The sequence below is a fragment of the Teleopsis dalmanni genome, chromosome 1 (assembly GCF_002237135.1).
Source record: "Teleopsis dalmanni isolate 2A chromosome 1, ASM223713v2, whole genome shotgun sequence".
NCBI classification, from domain to species: Eukaryota; Metazoa; Arthropoda; class Insecta; order Diptera; family Diopsidae; genus Teleopsis; species Teleopsis dalmanni.
Genome location: NC_051846.1, coordinates 163,388,508 through 163,409,548, shown reverse-complemented (window position 1 = coordinate 163,409,548; position 21,041 = coordinate 163,388,508). Strand labels below are relative to the sequence as shown.

General features: G+C 28.6%; 2 protein-coding genes across 3 annotated transcripts; both read right to left on the bottom strand.

Annotated features, from left to right (window-relative positions):
• Positions 1-1,900: 1,900 nt before the first annotated feature.
• LOC119669264 (phospholipase A1-like) lies at positions 1,901-2,861 on the bottom strand. Its single transcript, XM_038079095.1, has 2 exons — positions 2,726-2,861; positions 1,901-2,638 (listed from the first exon to the last, which is right to left on the bottom strand). Exon 2 carries the CDS (start codon positions 2,515-2,517, stop codon positions 1,912-1,914), a length of 606 nt encoding a protein of 201 aa, XP_037935023.1. The 5' UTR covers positions 2,518-2,638; positions 2,726-2,861; the 3' UTR covers positions 1,901-1,911.
• An 11,019-nt stretch (positions 2,862-13,880) lies between these two features.
• On the bottom strand, positions 13,881-20,500 carry LOC119669770 (pancreatic triacylglycerol lipase-like). Of its 2 annotated transcripts, none has more exons than XM_038079788.1 (3): positions 20,427-20,476; positions 14,779-14,938; positions 13,881-14,659 (listed from the first exon to the last, which is right to left on the bottom strand). In XM_038079788.1, the coding sequence occupies exons 1-3, from the start codon at positions 20,464-20,466 to the stop codon at positions 13,930-13,932; spliced, it is 930 nt and encodes a 309-aa protein (XP_037935716.1). In that variant the 5' UTR covers positions 20,467-20,476; the 3' UTR covers positions 13,881-13,929. The 2 variants fall into 2 exon arrangements, with proteins under 2 accessions (XP_037935716.1, XP_037935717.1); XM_038079789.1 differs by lacking the exons at positions 13,881-14,659; positions 14,779-14,938 and adding exons at positions 19,294-20,103; positions 20,202-20,361 and having other exon boundaries at positions 20,427-20,500.
• Positions 20,501-21,041: the final 541 nt, after the last annotated feature.

Genomic DNA, 21,041 nt, shown 5'->3' with positions numbered 1-21,041 from the left:
CTGACGATACGTGTATGTTATACTCAGATAAATGTGCTCTCAACATAACGAACACACTTCAAGAGCATATAAACCTCATTCTGGAGTATTTTCAGAAATGGAAAATAAAAATCAAAAATGAAAAAACTAAGGCTCTGTTTATAACGCGTAAGTGGAGACAGAATCCGTCGAGAGTAAGAGTGGGTGATATGGTGATAAACTGGGAGGATAGCGTTAAATATCTCGGCATCATGTTGGACAAACGATTCACATGGCTTAAACATGTTCAACTGAAAAGAATTAGCTGTGCCAAAATTCTTCATTACCTCCAACCACTATTTAGAAAAGAAAACCTCAATGCTAAGAACAGGAAACTGATATATAACCAAATAATTTGTCCTTCACTTCTATATGGTTGTGTAGCGTTTAGCAAAGCTTCAAACACTACTATTCACCAATTAGAAATTGCACAAAGCCAGGCTCTGAGAAGACTTTTCAAAGTTCCTTGGTATATTAGGACGAATGACATCCTTAGGGACCTCAAGATTGATCCCATCAAAAAATACATAAAGGATAGAGCCTTGAAATTATTTGCGAAATCTGACAGACTTACTAACACCGCATTATCAAATCTCAGAATGGTTACAGGCTCCTCGGGGAGGTATGCAGATCTGAGGTCAATTATTACTTAGTCTGATGATGTGATAAATAATAATCCAGTCAAGGCGCAAAGGGGGGTTTTGTAGAAATCTCGCAGTTAATATGGAGTAAAAGTGCTCAGGTGCACTGACTCAACTTCCCTCAACATAATAATTGAGCAATTTAACCTTTCTGAAATCATAAAAATATATTTTATTTTAACTTTTCATTAATTTAGTTATTTTTTAAAACTTATTGTCTTAATCAAATTAGTAAGTGATAGCAGAGATTCGAACCTTTATGTTTAGCCAAACTCATAACAAAGGCGGTAATCATATGTAAAATATTTTTTTTACTATTACCCATCACTATTGAATAATATTCCGATTTCGTTCTGTTTCAACAACAATTACTAATAGTATCAGGTTTATAAAGCCGATCAAGCAATTTTATTAGGAATAAAAGCCAGCGACCATTTCATTGACCATTGACATTTATTCAATAACTACTAGTCAACATAGTGTTAAACACAATCAACATCAGGTAAAAAAATACATAGCACCAAAAATTTTATTAAAATAATCGTTCTGAGTCCATGAAATATAATAATATCGACATCGTATCGTAGTGTCGGTCTTCACACTTAGTAGTAACAGAAAATGAATTTAAGTAGTCACCCATTTTGACAATTAAACTGCAATAAGCACTATAATAATTTTTAATTATTACTGTTAAAATGAAGATAACCAAAGATTTTTAACCAAAGGTTAAGAAAAATATACGATAATATAAATATACTCATTTTACCGACGGTCGAAAGACGTGCTCAAAGTGTAGTGCTCAACTTAACTCAAATGTATACATAACAGTGGCAATAAATCGACAAAATTTATTAAAAATTCATAAATTTGAAACTGCAAGTATGTAGCGTCTATGATTAAATCGTATACACCGCTTAAGTGTGACAATTATTTTCATACTTCATTGTTTGCAATGGGTTTCGTTTCCAGTACTTTTTGACTTGCTTAGAGAAGAAGATTGAGACTAAGTCTAAGTAAAAATAAACCTTATCAACAAAACAAAAAACTTGAAAAAATTATATAGTGTTTTTTTTTAAATTTATTTTAAGCTTTTAAAATTTTTATTGGGTAAAATATAATTTAAAGTAATATTTATAAGTTTAATTACCTTAAAATGGATAAAAATAAAAAAATAAAATCAAAAAAGTAAAAAAATTGAAAACTTAATTACAATTAATTAATTACAATTATGTATTGAATATAATGATGATAATTAAATAAAAATTGATAGGACGTTACTATCCTTAATATCGAAATAAAAGATTCCCGGTAATCTTTTCACAATCAAGGGGTCCCCAACTTGTATATCAACTTCTTTATTGCAACCAGTTTCTTGTAGAATTTCATCAAATGAGCTACACTGATATGTGGGTGCAAATGAATAACCTCTCACTCCAGCTGCATAAATCAAATTTGCTCGTAGGTGTGGACAAAAGCCAAAAATGTCAATAGCACAGCTTTCGAGAGTCCGACCCCAATTTGGATAAAAGGAAGTATGCCCTACAGGTTCAATGACACCTTGTCGTCCAATTGTAGCATGGATAGTAACAACATAATTGGCATCGGTTTTTGTCAAAGTTTGAGATGGATCATCAACATCGATAAATGGCCGAGCCGGATCAATTCCAACGATAGCTTCGATTTTACCAAGCTTAACTTGTTTGCCTGTAAAACCAGCAACATGTGCTCCCAAACTATGTCCAATTACAATCAATTCATTAAAATTCAATTCAAATTTGATGTGTAAAAAATCAATTAATTTTGCTACTGAAACGGCTACATCAGGTAATACTTTCGATGCGACTGATATATACGGCATATAGGCATACTTGCTCCAATCAACAGCAATAATATTATAGCTCCCCGTTGCAAAATAAGCCTCTCTTATCGGACGATTTGGAGTTGTCAAGTGAGACGAAAGAAAACCATGAATAATGAACCTACGGATTGAAAAATGTATCAATATTTTTAGAAAAAGTATATATACACACGTTTAATTTATATACAAATTTAAAAATGGCACTCACTTGGTCTGATGCGAAGAATTGTAATTTGAGGATCTAATTGAATTTTCATCATTTGCATTGATTATTTGTGGATCATCCGGATTTTGTTTAGTGTACAGATAAAATTTAACACTCTCAACAACGTCCAATGGGTCTATAGCAGCATTAATTCCAACTAAAAAATTTATAATTTATATTTTATATATATAGTATTTATATAATTTTTAATACCAAAATATGTTGAAAAACATAATAGGATTAAATACGTGTGCATATTGAATAAAATTCACTGTCAACTGAACGTTTAGAAAATTGTTTCGCTTAAATATTATTCAAAGTAACCACTTTATTCAAATTAGTTTTGTTATAGATTATTTTTAATTAGTTTTAGAGATAATTTTAAAAATATACCTCAAACTAATTACTTTAACACAGATAAAAATTAACATAATAATTAAATTTTATAAATAAAAATAATATAATAATTTGTAATTTGGATTTGTATTATAATCCAATTCTAGTTCTAATTTGACAGGCATGAGTTCTAGGCCTGGCACTTGCAGTCCAAACAAATTATATATGGACTATAAACTAATTAAAACATAAGTATAAGACCACTGATGATGAGTACTTGGCAATACTCGAAACAGCATTGTATAGTCAGCAAAATTTCAATGAATTAACTAAATTTTTGTTGTTGTCTTTTCATTTCTATTTTATTCTATTTAAAAGTTAGAACTTTTAATTAGTTTCTTTTCGCCATAGGACGCTCTCGACAAGAAAATATTAACATTAAAATTATGTTTTTATTATGTTTTTAATTATGTTTTATTTTGAATAATAATATTAATTCACAAATGAAATACAAATTGTGTTTCACTTTTAAGAAAAATATAATATTAGTCTTCTTAAGTAGATAGACAAACATTGGTTTAGCATCTGAACTGAGGAATTGGATTAGAAGTCTTCCTTAACAAATGATCAGCTACTCATAGCAAAGCAAAACATGGCTTAAATTATAAAATATATTTATTAAATAAATATTTTAAAAAATATAAAAATCTGTTTATGCATTTTAGGGTATTTTTTTTATTATATACACATGTAAACACTTATTTAATACAATTAAATTTTTATATTAATTAAAAAATTATTAAACAATAGTTTAATAATATTTTATTTTATTTTTAATAGTTGGATTACTATTGTTTATAGTAGTAAACAACTAACAACATTTCCTGAATGCATAGAAAACAAAACTGAAGAAAACTGAGAAAAGGGAAAAGGTGTATGGAAGCTCATAGAAAAGGAAGGGATATGCAGTCTATTACGAAACTTTTACCCGGGGCCTACGCAGAGCATTTAAATACTCACTTATTTAGCGCACTTTATAAAATGGTTTTTTAATAAATAATCATTAAATACAGAAGTTGAATAAGTAAAATATATTTCTCTACGGTTAGCATCAATGTATAAAAATAAAATAAATTACTCTTATAACACCCCTAGCAGTCGTGAGTTATCCGACCTATGTTAACAACGACGCAATTAAATTCCTTACAACTGTACGAATTAATGAATATAGGTTGTAATGAGTGTCAACATCCGCATCCGCAAATGAGTATCATCTTCACATACTATAATAAGTCATCTTCATTGACATTTATATCTTACTTTTAGTCTACATCTTCACCTGCAAACACATCATATTATATTATAATATATGTGGATCTCTTTTGTTTCCTTATAGAATGAAACCATCCGTTCAAGACATCATGTTGTATATAATGTGACACAGCAGACACACTAAGTCTGCAAATCATAATTGCTTGTTGCTTCTTCTTCTGTTGTACTCATCCATCAGTACCTTTTGCTTTTAAAATGAAGAAACTGAAAAGCAAAAGTGTTTTTAAACCATTAATAACATTACATGGTGAGAATTAATTAAGTTATTATTATTATAAATGATTAAGTCTTATTATATTTACTCATGTCTGAGTACTTCAACTTTCTAATCATCGATGTTTTTATTGTTAAATTATCGAACACATTATGAATTCATACGCCACCAGAATAAGAAGCCATCAGATGAAGAAAATAACTACTGAAATATGAAGTTATTTCTTTCGTCCGATAAAATAATCTTTATTATTAAACTCCATTTTTTTATCATCTTCTTATTTCTAATGCCATATCCACATACTCTACCACAGCTTTTAAAATTTCAAAATAAATGATCGACTTCTACTTCCTCATGTAATATTAAAACTTTAAAAAATTAAAGAGTAAATAAGTAAAGTAAATCTATACGAATAATCTTCAATGAATCATATTTATATGAGATACATCTCTCCATAAAACAAATTTTTTAAGAAGACTTTATCCAAAAAAAAATATATTCCTATCGAGCATATCGAGCTTTTACGAGTATATCTCAATCATTTAATATACATATATGATAAATTTAATATATGGAATTAACTTTATATAATTCTACGAGAATGAAACTTTGTCTAAAAGGAAGACAGTTTAAAGGAAGCAAACAATTACCGCTCATATGGCTTACAAATTGTATAGTTGACCTAATTATATATAAATGTACCTTAAATATGCTATTATTATTCTCTTTAACTAACAAATATTTAGATAAATTCAATATACCCTTATCAATCAAGTATATTATTATTCACAATAAAACGCAAACTATTTTATTATACTTTCGATAGAAAAAAATTTTATTGATATAAAAATGTGGTAAAGTATATTTATGGATATTTATATAATTGGCTAAATACCAATGTTTCTTTAAACCTAAATATCATATTAAACGAAAAGTGCTAGCTTGGAAGCATCTTTAATATCAAAATAGAAAATTCCCGGTAATTTATTCACAATCAAAGGATCTCCAACTTGGACATCGACTTCTTTATTGCAACCGGTTTCTTCCACAATTTCTTCAAATGAGCTACACTGATAGATAGGTGCATATGAATAACCTCTCACTCCAGCAGCATAAATCAGAATAGATGTTTGGTGAGAACAAAAAGCAAATACATCAACGTCACAATTTATTTGTCGACGACCCCAATTTGGATAAAAAGAGGTATGACCAATTGGCATTGCAATGCCGTCCCTTCCACTCGAAGTGTGTATCGTTACAACATAATTTGCATCGGTTATTGATAAGCGTTGTGAAGGATCGGTTATATTAATAAAAGGCAGTGCTGCATCAAGACCAACAATTGATTCAATTTTGCCTAATTTAACTTGTTTTCCTGCAAAACCAGCAATATGTGCTCCCAAACTATGTCCAATTACAACCAATTCGTTAAAATTTAATCCATAATTGGAATGCAAAAAGTCAATTAATTTTGCGACTGCTGTACCTACTTCAGGATATACTTTCGATGCGACTGTTATGTATTCCGTAAAGGAATACTTGCTCCAATCAACAGCAATCACATTATAGTCTCCTGTCGCTAAATATGCTTCTCTTATAGGACGATTTGGTACTTGCTCATAGGATGCAAGAAATCCATGAATAATAAATCTAGGAATTTAAAGGAATATTTCATTCAAAATATGCAATATATATGGTAATAATTATCAAATATTGTAATTTGTGTATTGTAATTTGTAAACATTGAAAAATTTTAAAATAGTACTCACTTGGTCTTACGTGAACTATCGTAATTGGACACTGCTACAGAATTGTCTTTATAACTGATTATTTGTGGATCTTCCGGATTTTGATTAGTGTAGAGGTAGAACTTAACACTATTAAGAACGTCCAATGGGTTTATTACAGCATTATTCGCAACTGAAAAATCTGTGGTTGGATTGGGATCATAGAATAAGGTTTTTACTTAGTTACTGCAAATATTATTTATTCAATGTATATTACCAAAATATGCGAAAATTAATAGAATTATATATGTCTTCATGTTGAACGAAATAAAACTTTCTGATGAACTCTCAGAAAATGTTCGAACTTATATATTGTCGAAAGTAACTAGTTTATTTAAATAAGTTTTATGATAGATTACCTTTAATGACTTTTTTAGATAATTGTTCAGATATTTTAAGCTAATTACCTCAATTCAGAAATTGCTCTAAGTTCGTTATCATTTGTTATTATAGTTATTCGACAAGTACCTTAATTGATACTATATTGGCAGGTCATGTAGCCTATTCTATGTATTTGCCTTTTATTGTTTGGCCTATCCTGTAATTTATATTGGTATTTTACAAGTTCATCTTCAGAGAAAGGATCTTAAACTATTGCACAAAAATATTATACTTTATACAAACGGACGTAACACGATTCTTTTGTTACGAATACTAAGTCGGGTTCTCATGACATGTACCCACAGCTACAATATGACATTATGCATAATTTTTATTTTGAAAACACTCAGCACATATCGAGCCTACTTTTTAAATGTAGAGGAGGTCTTTTTTATCTGAACGGTACAGAATTTAATATATCTAAACGTGATTGTTCTTTGTGTAATCGTCATGAAATAGAAAATATATGTCATATTATTGGTGTCTGTTCAAATTTCAGAGAACATAGACGTATTTTTTTTTTTGATAAAGCATTTCTGTCCGAAGAAGAAGTGAAAGCCTTATTAAACGGTAGCAATATTTATAAACTATATAAATTTATGAAAAATGCTTTAAGTCGGAAGATTAGAAGAAGATTAATTATTGATGAATTTATATAAATGATAATGTTAATAATATACACCATAGTGTTAATAATATATGTGCCAATCTGACACACAACAAATATGTTATTGTCAATTTGGATTTTAAATAAAATTCTATGAACTTGGTAAGTGCTGTATGAATTTTTTGAATCACTAAATAATAATAATAATAATAATAATAATTAATTTTTTTTATCTGAACCATATGAATGGTACAAAATATTTAGTTTATGCATTTACATAAATAAATAATTATATACGAACTGCAAATCAACTGACTTTTCAACAATCAGCAAAGCAATTAACTAATAAAAATAAAATATAGTAATTAAGTTAACTGTTGATAATATATGGGTAATAAGCTCTAAGTTACATTAAATATGTAACTATTCTGAATTTACTTGTATCTATTTATATATATATTCATATATATATAAATTTAAATTTTCAAAATTAATTTATAAAAATAAAAGTATTTTAATTAAATATTTAAATATAGAAATATATAGAATATAGAATATAAATACAGAAACGACTTTTATTTGCAACAATCTTAAAATAGGAATTTAAGTATTTAATGTCGTGCTAATCATTTTGTAATAGATTATTTGTCATAATAACGTAATATTTAACATTTGTAGTGCATAACATAATAAATTGAAATGGTGCAATATCAGAAACACAATGCTATAAATGCTTTCCAACTGAATTTATAAATATCCCAGTTTCAATTTAAAACTAATTTACTGCTTTTACCAACATTTAAATAGTATTCGTCCTTAGTACTAAAATAATATATTCCGTCAACCCTTTCTATATCCAAAGGATCACCAAGCCGAACATCAACCAATTTATTGCAACCTATCTTTTCTTTTATTTCTTCGAAATTATCACACTGATATATAGGTGCATACGATTTCCCTCGTATTGAATCGGAATAAACTACGTTCGCAGTGTCATGCGAACAAGCACCAAGTAAATCGATTCCGCAAGATGGGAGTGCACGTCCCCAATTTGGATAAAATGTCATATCTCCAATTGGTCTTAAGAAACCCTCGCGACCACCAGTAACTTGTAGAGTTAAAACAAATTTAGCGTCAGTCCTTGCTAAGTGAGTCGAATTTAGGGGATAAAAGTATAATGGTAATGCTGGATCGGATCCGACAATAGCACCAATTTTACCGCGTAATACATTTTTACCACAATATCCAGCAATATGTGCACCCAAGCTATGACCTATCACAACTAATTCGTCGAAATTTAAAGCAAAGTTTTCATTTAGTAGGTCTACGAAATCAGCCACTATTTTTCCAACTTCGGGTACTCGTTTCACAGCTTGTGTATAAACCGAATATGCATAAAAACTCCAATCAACGCTTATTACGTTATAGTCACCTGTTGCTAAATAAGCATTTCTGACTGGAGGATTTGGTGTCCTTTCATAACTGGATCTCCAACCATGTATAATAATCCTGGAAGAGGAAAAAAATTACATCATTCCATATAATTAATTTTTAGTACATACATTACTTACTTGGTTCTATGTTCGGGATTGTAGTTGGATATATTTATTGAATTTAAATCATATATAGATAAGATCTGTGGATCTTTGGGATTCTCACGGGTGAAAAGGTAAAACTTTACTATATCAGTACCATTTCTTCGAGTAGATCCTTTTGTTGCTACTACTGAATGCGTTTAAATGACTTAAAATATTAAATTAAAATTATTTTTATCACATCTAGTACTTACATAACACTAAAAATATGCTGGAAAATATATGAACAATTAAGTGTTTACACATTGCGAATAAATTCTTAATGTGACATAAAAATTTGTTCTTTTGCCATTTATATACTGAAACTTCTAAGTAAAATTTCCAACACTTGTTTTATATAGTTTTATGCCCCCATGAATGAGTAAATAATTTATTCATTGAAAATAATTAAGTAATTTTTACAAAATTTACATAAATAATAACAATAAATACTGTACCATATACTCTTATGTACTTTAAATAGCATCTAACATAGGTATAATAAGCTACGTGCTCTATAAATATTTTTTTGTATCTAAATATATTAGTTGAGTTGTGAAAGTACTACTACTAACTACTAGTCAACATAGTGTTAAACACAATCAACATCAGGTAAAAAAATACATAGCACCAAAAATTTTATTAAAATAATCGTTCTGAGTCCATGAAATATAATAATATCGACATCGTATCGTAGTGTCGGTCTTCACACTTAGTAGTGACAGAAAATGAATTTAAGTAGTCACCCATTTTGACAATTAAACTGCAATAAGCACTATAATAATTTTTAATTATTACTGTTAAAATGAAGATAACCAAAGATTTTTAACCAAAGGTTAAGAAAAATATACGATAATATAAATATACTCATTTTACCGACGGTCGAAAGACGTGCTCAAAGTGTAGTGCTCAACTTAACTCAAATGTATACATAACAGTGGCAATAAATCGACAAAAAATTTATTAAAAATTCATAAATTTGAAACTGCAAGTATGTAGCGTCTATGATTAAATCGTATACACCGCTTAAGTGTGACAATTATTTTCATACTTCATTGTTTGCAATGGGTTTCGTTTCCAGTACTTTTTGACTTGCTTAGAGAAGAAGATTGAGACTAAGTCTAAGTAAAAATAAACCTTATCAACAAAACAAAAAACTTGAAAAAATTATATAGTGTTTTTTTTTAAATTTATTTTAAGCTTTTAAAATTTTTATTGGGTAAAATATAATTTAAAGTAATATTTATAAGTTTAATTACCTTAAAATGGATAAAAATAAAAAAATAAAATCAAAAAAGTAAAAAAATTGAAAACTTAATTACAATTAATTAATTACAATTATGTATTGAATATAATGATGATAATTAAATAAAAATTGATAGGACGTTACTATCCTTAATATCGAAATAAAAGATTCCCGGTAATCTTTTCACAATCAAGGGGTCCCCAACTTGTATATCAACTTCTTTATTGCAACCAGTTTCTTGTAGAATTTCATCAAATGAGCTATACTGATATATGGGTGCAAATGAATAACCTCTCACTCCAGCTGCATAAATCAAATTTGCTCGTAGGTGTGGACAAAAGCCGAAAATGTCAATAGCACAGCTTTCGAGAGTCCGACCCCAATTTGGATAAAAGGAAGTATGCCCTACAGGTTCAATCACACCTTGTCGTCCAATTGTAGCATGGATAGTAACAACATAATTGGCATCGGTTTTTGTCAAAGTTTGAGATGGATCATCAACATCGATAAATGGCCGAGCCGGATCAATTCCAACGATAGCTTCGATTTTACCAAGCTTAACTTGTTTGCCTGTAAAACCAGCAACATGTGCTCCCAAACTATGTCCAATTACAATCAATTCATTAAAATTCAATTCAAATTTGATGTGTAAAAAATCAATTAATTTTGCTACTGAAACGGCTACATCAGGTAATACTTTCGATGCGACTGATATATACGGCATATAGGCATACTTGCTCCAATCAACAGCAATAATATTATAGCTTCCCGTTGCAAAATAAGCCTCTCTTATCGGACGATTTGGAGTTGTCAAGTGAGACGAAAGAAAACCATGAATAATGAACCTAAGGATTGAAAAATGTATCAATATTTTTAGAAAAAGTATATATACACACGTTTAATTTATATACAAATTTAAAAATGGCACTCACTTGGTCTGATGCGAAGAATTGTAATTCGAGGATCTAATTGAATTTTCATCATTTGCATTGATTATTTGTGGATCATCCGGATTTTGTTTAGTGTACAGATAAAATTTGACACTCTCAACAACGTCCAATGGGTCTATAGCAGCATTAATTCCAACTAAAAAATTTATAATTTATATTTTATATATATAGTATTTATATAATTTTTAATACCAAAATATGTTGAAAAACATAATAGGATTAAATACGTGTGCATATTGAATAAAATTCACTGTCAACTAAACGTTTAGAAAATTGTTTCGCTTAAATATTATTCAAAGTAACCACTTTATTCAAATTAGTTTTGTTATAGATTATTTTTAATTAGTTTTAGAGATAATTTTAAAAATATACCTCAAACTAATTACTTTAACACAGATAAAAATTAACATAATAATTAAATTTTATAAATAAAAATAATATAATAATTTGTAATTTGGATTTGTATTATGATCCAATTCTAGTTCTAATTTGACAGGCATGAGTTCTAGGCCTGGTACTTGCAGTCCAAACAAATTATATATGGACTATAAACTAATTAAAACATAAGTATAAGACCACTGATGATGAGTACTTGGCAACACTCGAAACAGCGTTGTATAGTCAGCCAAATTTCAATGAATTAACTAAATTTTTGTTGTTGTCTTTTCATTTCTATTTTATTCTATTTAAAAGTTAGAACTTTTAATTAGTTTCTTTTCGCCATAGGACACGTCACTCTCGACAAGAAAATATTAACATTAAAAAATTTAATTATGTTTTATTTTGAATAATAATATTAATTCACAAATGAAATACAAATTGTGTTTCACTTTTAAGAAAAATATAATATTAGTCTTCTTAAGTAGATAGACAAACATTGGTTTAGCATCTGAACTGAGGAATTGGATTAGAAGTCTTCCTTAACAAATGATCAGCTACTCATAGCAAAGCAAAACATGGCTTAAATTATAAAATATATTTATTAAATAAATATTTTAAAAAATATAAAAATCTGTTTATGCATTTTAGGGTATTTTTTTTATTATATACACATGTAAACACTTATTTAATACAATTAAATTTTTATATTAATTAAAAAATTATTAAACAATAGTTTAATAATATTTTATTTTATTTTTAATAGTTGGATTACTATTGTTTATAGTAGTAAACAACTAACAACATTTCCTGAATGCATAGAAAACAAAACTGAAGAAAACTGAGAAAAGGGAAAAGGTGTATGGAAGCTCATAGAAAAGGAAGGGATATGCAGTCTATTACGAAACTTTTACCCGGGGCCTACGCAGAGCATTTAAATACTCACTTATTTAGCGCACTTTATAAAATGGTTTTTTAATAAATAATCATTAAATACAGAAGTTGAATAAGTAAAATATATTTCTCTACGGTTAGCATCAATGTATAAAAATAAAATAAATTACTCTTATAACACCCCTAGCAGTCGTGAGTTATCCGACCTATGTTAACAACGACGCAATTAAATTCCTTACAACTGTACGAATTAATGAATATAGGTTGTAATGAGTGTCAACATCCGCATCCGCAAATGAGTATCATCTTCACATACTATAATAAGTCATCTTCATTGACATTTATATCTTACTTTTAGTCTACATCTTCACCTGCAAACACATCATATTATATTATGTGGATCTCTTTTGTTTCCTTATAGAATGAAACCATCCGTTCAAGACATCATGTTGTATATAATGTGACACACCAGACACACTAAGTCTGCAAATCATAATAGCTTGTTGCCTCTTCTTCTGCTGTACTCATCCATCAGTACCGTTGGTTCTTATTTACCTTGCTTTTAAAATTAAGAAACTGAAAAGCAAAAGTGTTTTAAACCATTAATAACATTACATGGTGAGAATTAATTAAGTTATTATTATTATAAATGATTAAGTCTTATTATATTTACTCATGTCTGAGTACTTCAACTTTCTAATCCTCGATGTATTTATTGTAATATTATCGAACACATTATGAATTCACACGCCACCAGAATAGGAAGCCATCAGATGAAGAAAATAACTACTGAAATATGAAGTTATTTCTTTCGTCCGATAAAATAATCTTTATTATTAAACTCCATTTTTTTATCATCTTCTTATTTCTAATGCCATATCCACATACTCTACCACAGCTTTTAAAATTTCAAAATAAATGATCGACTTCTACTTCCTCATGTAATATTAAAACTTTAAAAAATTAAAGAGTAAATAAGTAAAGTAAATCGATACGAATAATCTTCAATGAATCATATTTATATGAGATACATCTCTCCATAAAACAAATTTTTTAAGAAGACTTTATCCAAAAAAAAATATATTCCTATCGAGCATATCGAGCTTTTACGAGTATATCTCAATCATTTAATATACATATATGATAAATTTAATATATGGAATTAACTTTATATAATTCTACGAGAATGAAACTTTGTCTAAAAGGAAGACAGTTTAAAGGAAGCAAACAATTACCGCTCATATGGCTTACAAATTGTATAGTTGACCTAATTATATATAAATGTACCTTAAATATGCTATTATTATTCTCTTTAACTAACAAATATTTAGATAAATTCAATATACCCTTATCAATCAAGTATATTATTATTCACAATAAAACGCAAACTATTTTATTATACTTTCGATAGAAAAAAATTTTATTGATATAAAAATGTGGTAAAGTATATTTATGGATATTTATATAATTGGCTAAATACCAATGTTTCTTTAAACCTAAATATCATATTAAACGAAAAGTGCTAGCTTGGAAGCATCTTTAATATCAAAATAGAAAATTCCCGGTAATTTATTCACAATCAAAGGATCTCCAACTTGGATATCGACTTCTTTATTGCAACCGGTTTCTTCCACAATTTCTTCAAATGAGCTGCACTGATAGATGGGTGCATATGAATAACCTCTCACTCCAGCAGCATAAATCAGAATAGATGTTTGGTGAGAACAAAAACCAGCAAATATATCAACGTCACAATTTATTTGTCGACGACCCCAATTTGGATAAAAAGAGGTATGACCAATTGGCATTGCAATGCCGTTCCTTCCACTCGAAGTGTGTATCGTTACAACATAATTTGCATCGGTTATTGATAAGCGTTGTGAAGGATCGTTAATATTAATAAAAGGCAGTGCTGCATCAAGACCAACAATTGATTCAATTTTGCCTAATTTAACTTGTTTTCCAGCAAAACCAGCAATATGTGCTCCCAAACTATGTCCAATTACAACCAATTCGTTAAAATTTAATCCATAATTGGAATGCAAAAAGTCAATTAATTTTGCGACTGCTGTACCTACTTCAGGATATACTTTCGATGCGACTGTTACGTATTCCCTAAAGGAATACTTGCTCCAATCAACAGCAATCACATTATAGTCTCCTGTCGCTAAATATGCTTCTCTTATAGGACGATTTGGTACTTGCTCATAGGATGCAAGAAATCCATGAATAATAAATCTAGGAATTTAAAGGAATATTTCATTCAAAATATGCAATATATATGGTAATAATTATCAAATATTGTAATTTGTATATTGTAATTTGTAAACATTGAAAAATTTTAAAATAGTACTCACTTGGTCTTACGTGAACTATCGTAATTGGACACTGCTACAGAATTGTCTTTATAACTGATTATTTGTGGATCTTCCGGATTTTGATTAGTGTAGAGGTAGAACTTAACACTATTAAGAACGTCCAATGGGTTTATTACAGCATTATTCGCAACTGAAAAATCTGTGGTTGGATTGGGATCATAGAATAAGGTTTTTACTTAGTTACTGCAAATATTATTTATTCAATGTATATTACCAAAATATGCGAAAATTAATAGAATTATATATGTCTTCATGTTGAACGAAATAAAACTTTCTGATGAACTCTCAGAAAATGTTCGAACTTATATATTGTCGAAAGTAACTAGTTTATTTAAATAAGTTTTATGATAGATTACCTTTAATGACTTTTTTAGATAATTGTTCAGATATTTTAAGCTAATTACCTCAATACAGATAAATGTAAAAAGCAAATAATTTTAAAGACCGTTACGATTTTTAACATAATTAATTGCGTTGTTGAGACATTATAACTTAAAATTATAAATTAATATTGTAGGCTCTTCCATCATTAAAACTTCTACCAAAAAACCCACAACTATTGCTAATGATCTATTAACCGCACACTTACTTCTAAAATACTTAAGTATAAGTGAATTTAAATTGATCATATGATGTTAATTAAATATTTTTTCTTCTTCTGTTTGCTTACATATGTTAAATACATGTGATTTCCAGATTTAGATTGAAATAGAATGTGACATTGTAATATTTCTAGTACATTTAATAACATCAAAGCAAATCCTAATAAAAGAAGTTATTCAAAAATGTGGTAAAATGTGATATAGTAACATATAGTAAAAAATATAGTATTTGAAGGAAAGATATGATAGTACAGATTTCTGCGAATGAAAAGAATGCTTGAAACTCTATTGCTGTGGCAGAACTACCAGACATATTTTAAAGGTTTTTTTAGAGTATGAACCCGACCTGAGTGAGATTTGAAGCCAGACCGTGTATGCCTTAGTTATAGTAACATATATTATTGCTCATAACCTTATATATGATATCATATTAAAAACTGTATTTTATATAAGGGGAAACATCATTACTAATAATCGTACTCTCCTGATCGATTTTTAACACAATAAAACTTTATTTTATTTTTATATTTACTTTCAATTAATTAAATTAATTAATTAATTATTTAAATTTTTACAATTATATTGAATATGTCACACTAAACGTTATAAAATACTAATATATAACTATATATAAACTTATATATATTTCTGCTGCGACCTGGTTTGCTATAGTAAAATGTGTAAGGTAAAGTGAAAACAACATTATCTGTTTTTTCGCTCTAACCTATTTTGTGTATGCTTCTTAATATTACACAAAAAGACTTAATTTATCCTTTATGAGGCATACAGGATAAAACTCTTTCTTCGTATGGCATTATAACTGTCATTACCAAAAAAAGTACCAAGTACTATATAATTTCGGTCACTCTCTTTAAACAAAATCTAAATGCCATTATTGGAAAGAATAACCATCCAGATATTGCCAAGTATTGCATTATCTTTATTGCGATATTGTTAATTGAGCAGGTAAATTTTTACTTAAATCACCAGTCAACTTATAAAGCTAGTACTACTCATCCAACAAATTCAAAAATTGTTCTCTCGCTCATAAATTTATTAAACACGTAGTTTACAATGGAAACCAACAAGGAATTCTACCTAAAATTTTCAGCGACTAATGGACTTACTAACAAATTATTAAGTTAACTTCTTTGTATAATGAAAAAATATATGTGTTACTCAAGTATCGTAGCGGTCTAAGTCCTAGTTGTTTTACGAGTTCACCTGCCGCGTAGTATTCTTACACTGTTTTAATCATGCATTTTAAGTTAATGCCAATTAAAGCGACCCATAAATTTTGGCGGCACCAATTACAGTTAAATATTTGAATATTACGTTCCCTTACTAAGGACCTCTGCTTATCCTCTGCTGTTTTTTGGGTTAGCCACCCAGTTAAGAAATGCAACTCCACATAAAATTAAACCATAAATTTAAACCTAAACCCTTCATAGATGAATTTATATACAGTCTCCATGACACTCTAGTAAGAAACCAGCCTAGTGTTCAGGAGAACCGAAATTACGGGCGCTTTGATCCCATAATACCAACAGTACGACGGGATTGTGATCGTGTGCGGTAAATGAAATCCACTTTCTAAAAGTTATACTCCGAAATAGTAAAGGTTGGTGCCTGTTGAATTTTAATCACTTCTTACCACAAACATATCCTGTTACGAAAATAATCTTACCCCTATCCGAAACAAGGTACTATTAAATATGGGAATTTATATTTTTCCTTAGTTTTTTAAATTGAAAAAGAGCACATTCACTTCTAGGACCGAATAGTATGACTAAAGTACTAATACCGCTTGAGAATATTACACTAGAATAGTAAAAAACATCCACTACATTCTTAAATACTCAAACAAAGTTGTAACATAAGGTGCTATAAAGAAATTATACTATTTAACAAAAAGTAATTAAGAACTCTATGTGACCCTTTAACAATATTTCCGAAAACATCCTTGAGAGAAAGAAACAATACCGAATCCATTTATTTGCACATGAATCACTTCCATAATTAATTATACGCTGAATATATGTTAATGATTTAGCTGGCAACAATTCGAAGATCTTTGATTAATATCTACTAAAGAAAATAATTAATCTACAGAACAGATGATACGGCAGACCAGCAAATAGCTGACGAGAGCTGGTGAGAGCTGACAAATAACAAGCGTATTGCTCGTATTGTATAGAGAGTATGAAAGTAAAAGTATTGAATTAAAGTATTCTCATATTATAAAAATTATAATATATTGAGCAAGTTTATTATTTTCGTATTATAAATATAATATACCATATAAGTATATACACGGTATATATGGTGTTTGTTGAAATCTACTATGCACAATAAAGGCAGATGGATGATGATAAAGATTGAGTCCAATATTTAATTTTTAGTTTTGTGCACATTTTGCATATATATATATTATTATAAAGTTATTTCTACTTTTAAATAATAAATTTTACTTTTTTTGGCTCAAATTCGGGCGCAGTGTTCCCACTACTTCGAAAGTTTGCTGTCAAATCTGTTCAGGTCCTAAATCTGTTCAGGTATGGGTGAAATTCAAGCAGAATAGAAAAGCAACTGCTCAGATAAAGTCCTCTATATAACATACTTCACTAATACTTTTGCAAAATATGAATAAAACATCCAAATGTTTAACTAAGTAGAATGAAAATAATTGTAGGTATATTTTTACTGAAATGGTTTCAAAATTTCGTGGCCCTCTACAAAACGAAGTACATTTTTAATGTTTCTAGATTTTTACTACTTACGTACTTGAAAGGTACGGGAACAAACATGTTATGTATATTATAAATATACTTTTGTTATTAATTAATCTTGGTTTAAAACACAGTCGAAGAATATGATGGATGTATAAATTTTACGAGTAATACTCTTACTTTAAGCAAAATGCTATTGTTAAAAATTTGGGTAAAATTAAATTACCTTTGCTTATGCAAACCAACAAAATTTTGGTTACGTTTAATATATAGATTATCTATATATTCTATATAAACTTTTCTTCTAAAATAAAAGTAAGTGATTTTAAAAATTATATAAATTTATAAAAAATAGTTTACATATACTTTATACATTATGATATTAATCACGGTTGCCACTTGAAAATTTTTGCCTGTACCAAAATTGGTTGAAAACCATTTCTGTAAAAAAGGTTGTTTTTTCGTTCTGTGTTTTTCATAGTGTTATAAATGAACAAAATATAAAATAATGCAAAGTTGCATTTATAAAAAAAATTAATTGGAAATATCCACAATAAAGTTGGGTCGTCAAAAATGTACCATTTTTTGAACATGAGTACCAAACGAAAAAAAAAAGTACCAATTTTGGTACTAAAGTACCATAAGTGGCAAACGTGATATTAATAGAATAATAATAATTTGTAAAATATAATATAAAACATAAAATATATTATTATAAGATAGTAAAACTTTTCTTAAGTAAGAGTTATTAGTTTCTAGTAACTCTTATTTAATAAAAAACTCCCTGTAATTTCTTCACAATCAAAGGATCTCCAACTTGTACATCGACTTCATTATTACAACCGGTTTCTTCCACAATTTCTTCAAATGAGCTACACTGAGAGTCGGGCGCATACAACTAACCTTTCACTCCAGTCGCATACAATAAAGGAACAAATACAGTATACATCAACTCCACATCCTTCAAGACCGCGTCCCCAATTCGGATAAAACGAGGTATCACCAATTGGTCTTATAATACCTTCTTTTCCAGCCGTTGCATCTTCATAATCCCAATGTTCAATTGCAAATGGTATGTAAAATTTATTTAAAAAATATAAATATGTCACAATATAATTATTATATACACCATAAACCATAACCTATTTAATTATATTCTCGATATACACAAGTATTAATATAAAATGCATATTATATGTATTATTAAGTAACAATAAATTATTGATTAAAACATGAAGAAACTTCTTTAAAAGAGAAGTGCTAGCTTTGAAGCATCCTTAATTTCAAAATAGAAAATTCCTGGTAATTTCTTTACAATCAAAGGATCTCCGACTTGTACATCGACTTCTTTATTGCAACCGGTTTCTTCCAAAATTTCTTCAAATGAGCTACATTGATAAATGGGCGCGTATGAATAACCTCTTACTCCAGCCGCATAAACTAGAGGAGCTGCATTATGAGAGCAAAGACCCAATGTATCAACGCCACATCCTTCTAGACGCCGACCCCAATTTGGATAAAATGCGGTGTGTCCAACTGGTTTTATAATACCTTCTTTTCCTATCGTTGCGTGTATTGTTACAACATAATTTGCATCGGTTATTGACAAGCGTTGTGAAGGATCATCAACATTAATGAAAGGAAGAGCTGCATCAATACCAACAATTGCTTCAATTTTACCCAATTTAACTTGTTTTCCAGCAAAACCAGCAATATGTGCTCCCAAACTATGTCCAATCACAACCAATTCATTAAAATTTAATCCATAGTTGGTATACAAAAAGTCAATTAATTTTGCAACTGCTGCGCCTACTTCGGGTAATACTTTCGATGCGACTGTTATATATTCCATATTGGCATATTTTCTCCAATCAACAGAAATAACATTATAGCTTCCAGTTACTAAATATGCTTCTCTTATAGGACGGTTTGGAACTCTCGTGTAGTTTGAATACCATCCATGAATAATAATTCTTATGATTAGAAGCACGCATTAAAAAAAAAAAAATTAAGAAAAAATAATGTGTATATGTCATTGTTTTAAATGAAAAAGTTGGAAATTAGTACTCACTTGGTCTTATGTGAAGAATCGTAATTGGACACGGCTACAGAATCGTCATTATAGTTGATTATTTGTGGTTCTTCCGGATTTTGATTAGTATAGAGGTAGAATTTAACACTTTCGACAACATCCACTGGGTTTATTGCTGCATTAATTGCAGCTGAAAAATCTATAATTAAGAGCATAGAAAATAATTTTTACTTATATTTTACTTATTTTATTTATTTTTATTACCAAAATACGCGAAAATTAATAGAACTATGTATGTCTTCATGTTGAACGAAATATAACTTTCTAGTGAACTCTCAGAAAATGTTGGAACTTATATATTGTCTGAAGCAATTACTTTATTTAAATTAGTTTCGCTTCTGATTATATTACGACTTTTAAAGATAATTTTAAAAGTATTTTAAACTAATTACTCTAATGCAGATAAGACTAAAACGAAAATAAATTCAATAATATTTACTCATCTTGACTTAATTACTACAAATTTAGTTATAATGTAAATTTAAAGATATATTTTGAATAAGTAGATACTACTGTCTTTAAGAACCAATTATTAAAGAAATAATTAACTACATCAATCAGTGGTGTATTAAATGGGGGTAAAATCAAGATGTTAAATATATATAATTTATATATTTATTTTCATAAATATTTTTATAATTTGTTTTTACGAAAATTAACTCCAGGCTTATAAATGCACTTGTCAAACAATTTTTTTTTCTTTTGTAGAATTTTTTAGCCATATTTCTATTTCATAGCTTCTAGGGCTCTTTTTCCGCCTAAAAAGACGCTTCTCTCCCCTTGTCTTTTATTAATATCGTTCTTTAGCAGCACGCGTAG

Excerpts from the sequence above, each read along its gene's own strand:
- LOC119669264 (XM_038079095.1), bottom strand. The coding sequence starts at position 2,517 with ATGCCGTATATATCAGTCGCATCGAAAGTATTACCTGATGTAGCCGTT.
- LOC119669770 (XM_038079788.1), bottom strand. The coding sequence starts at position 20,466 with ATGAAGACATACATAGTTCTATTAATTTTCGCGTATTTTG. Across the intron at positions 14,939-20,426 it reads ATTAATTTTCGCGTATTTTG|ATTTTTCAGTTGCGAATAAT; the intron begins GTAATAAAAATA and ends ATCCAACCACAG. Across the intron at positions 14,660-14,778 it reads GATAGTTCACGTAAGACCAA|ATTTATTATTCATGGATTTC; the intron begins GTGAGTACTATT and ends TTAAATTCCTAG.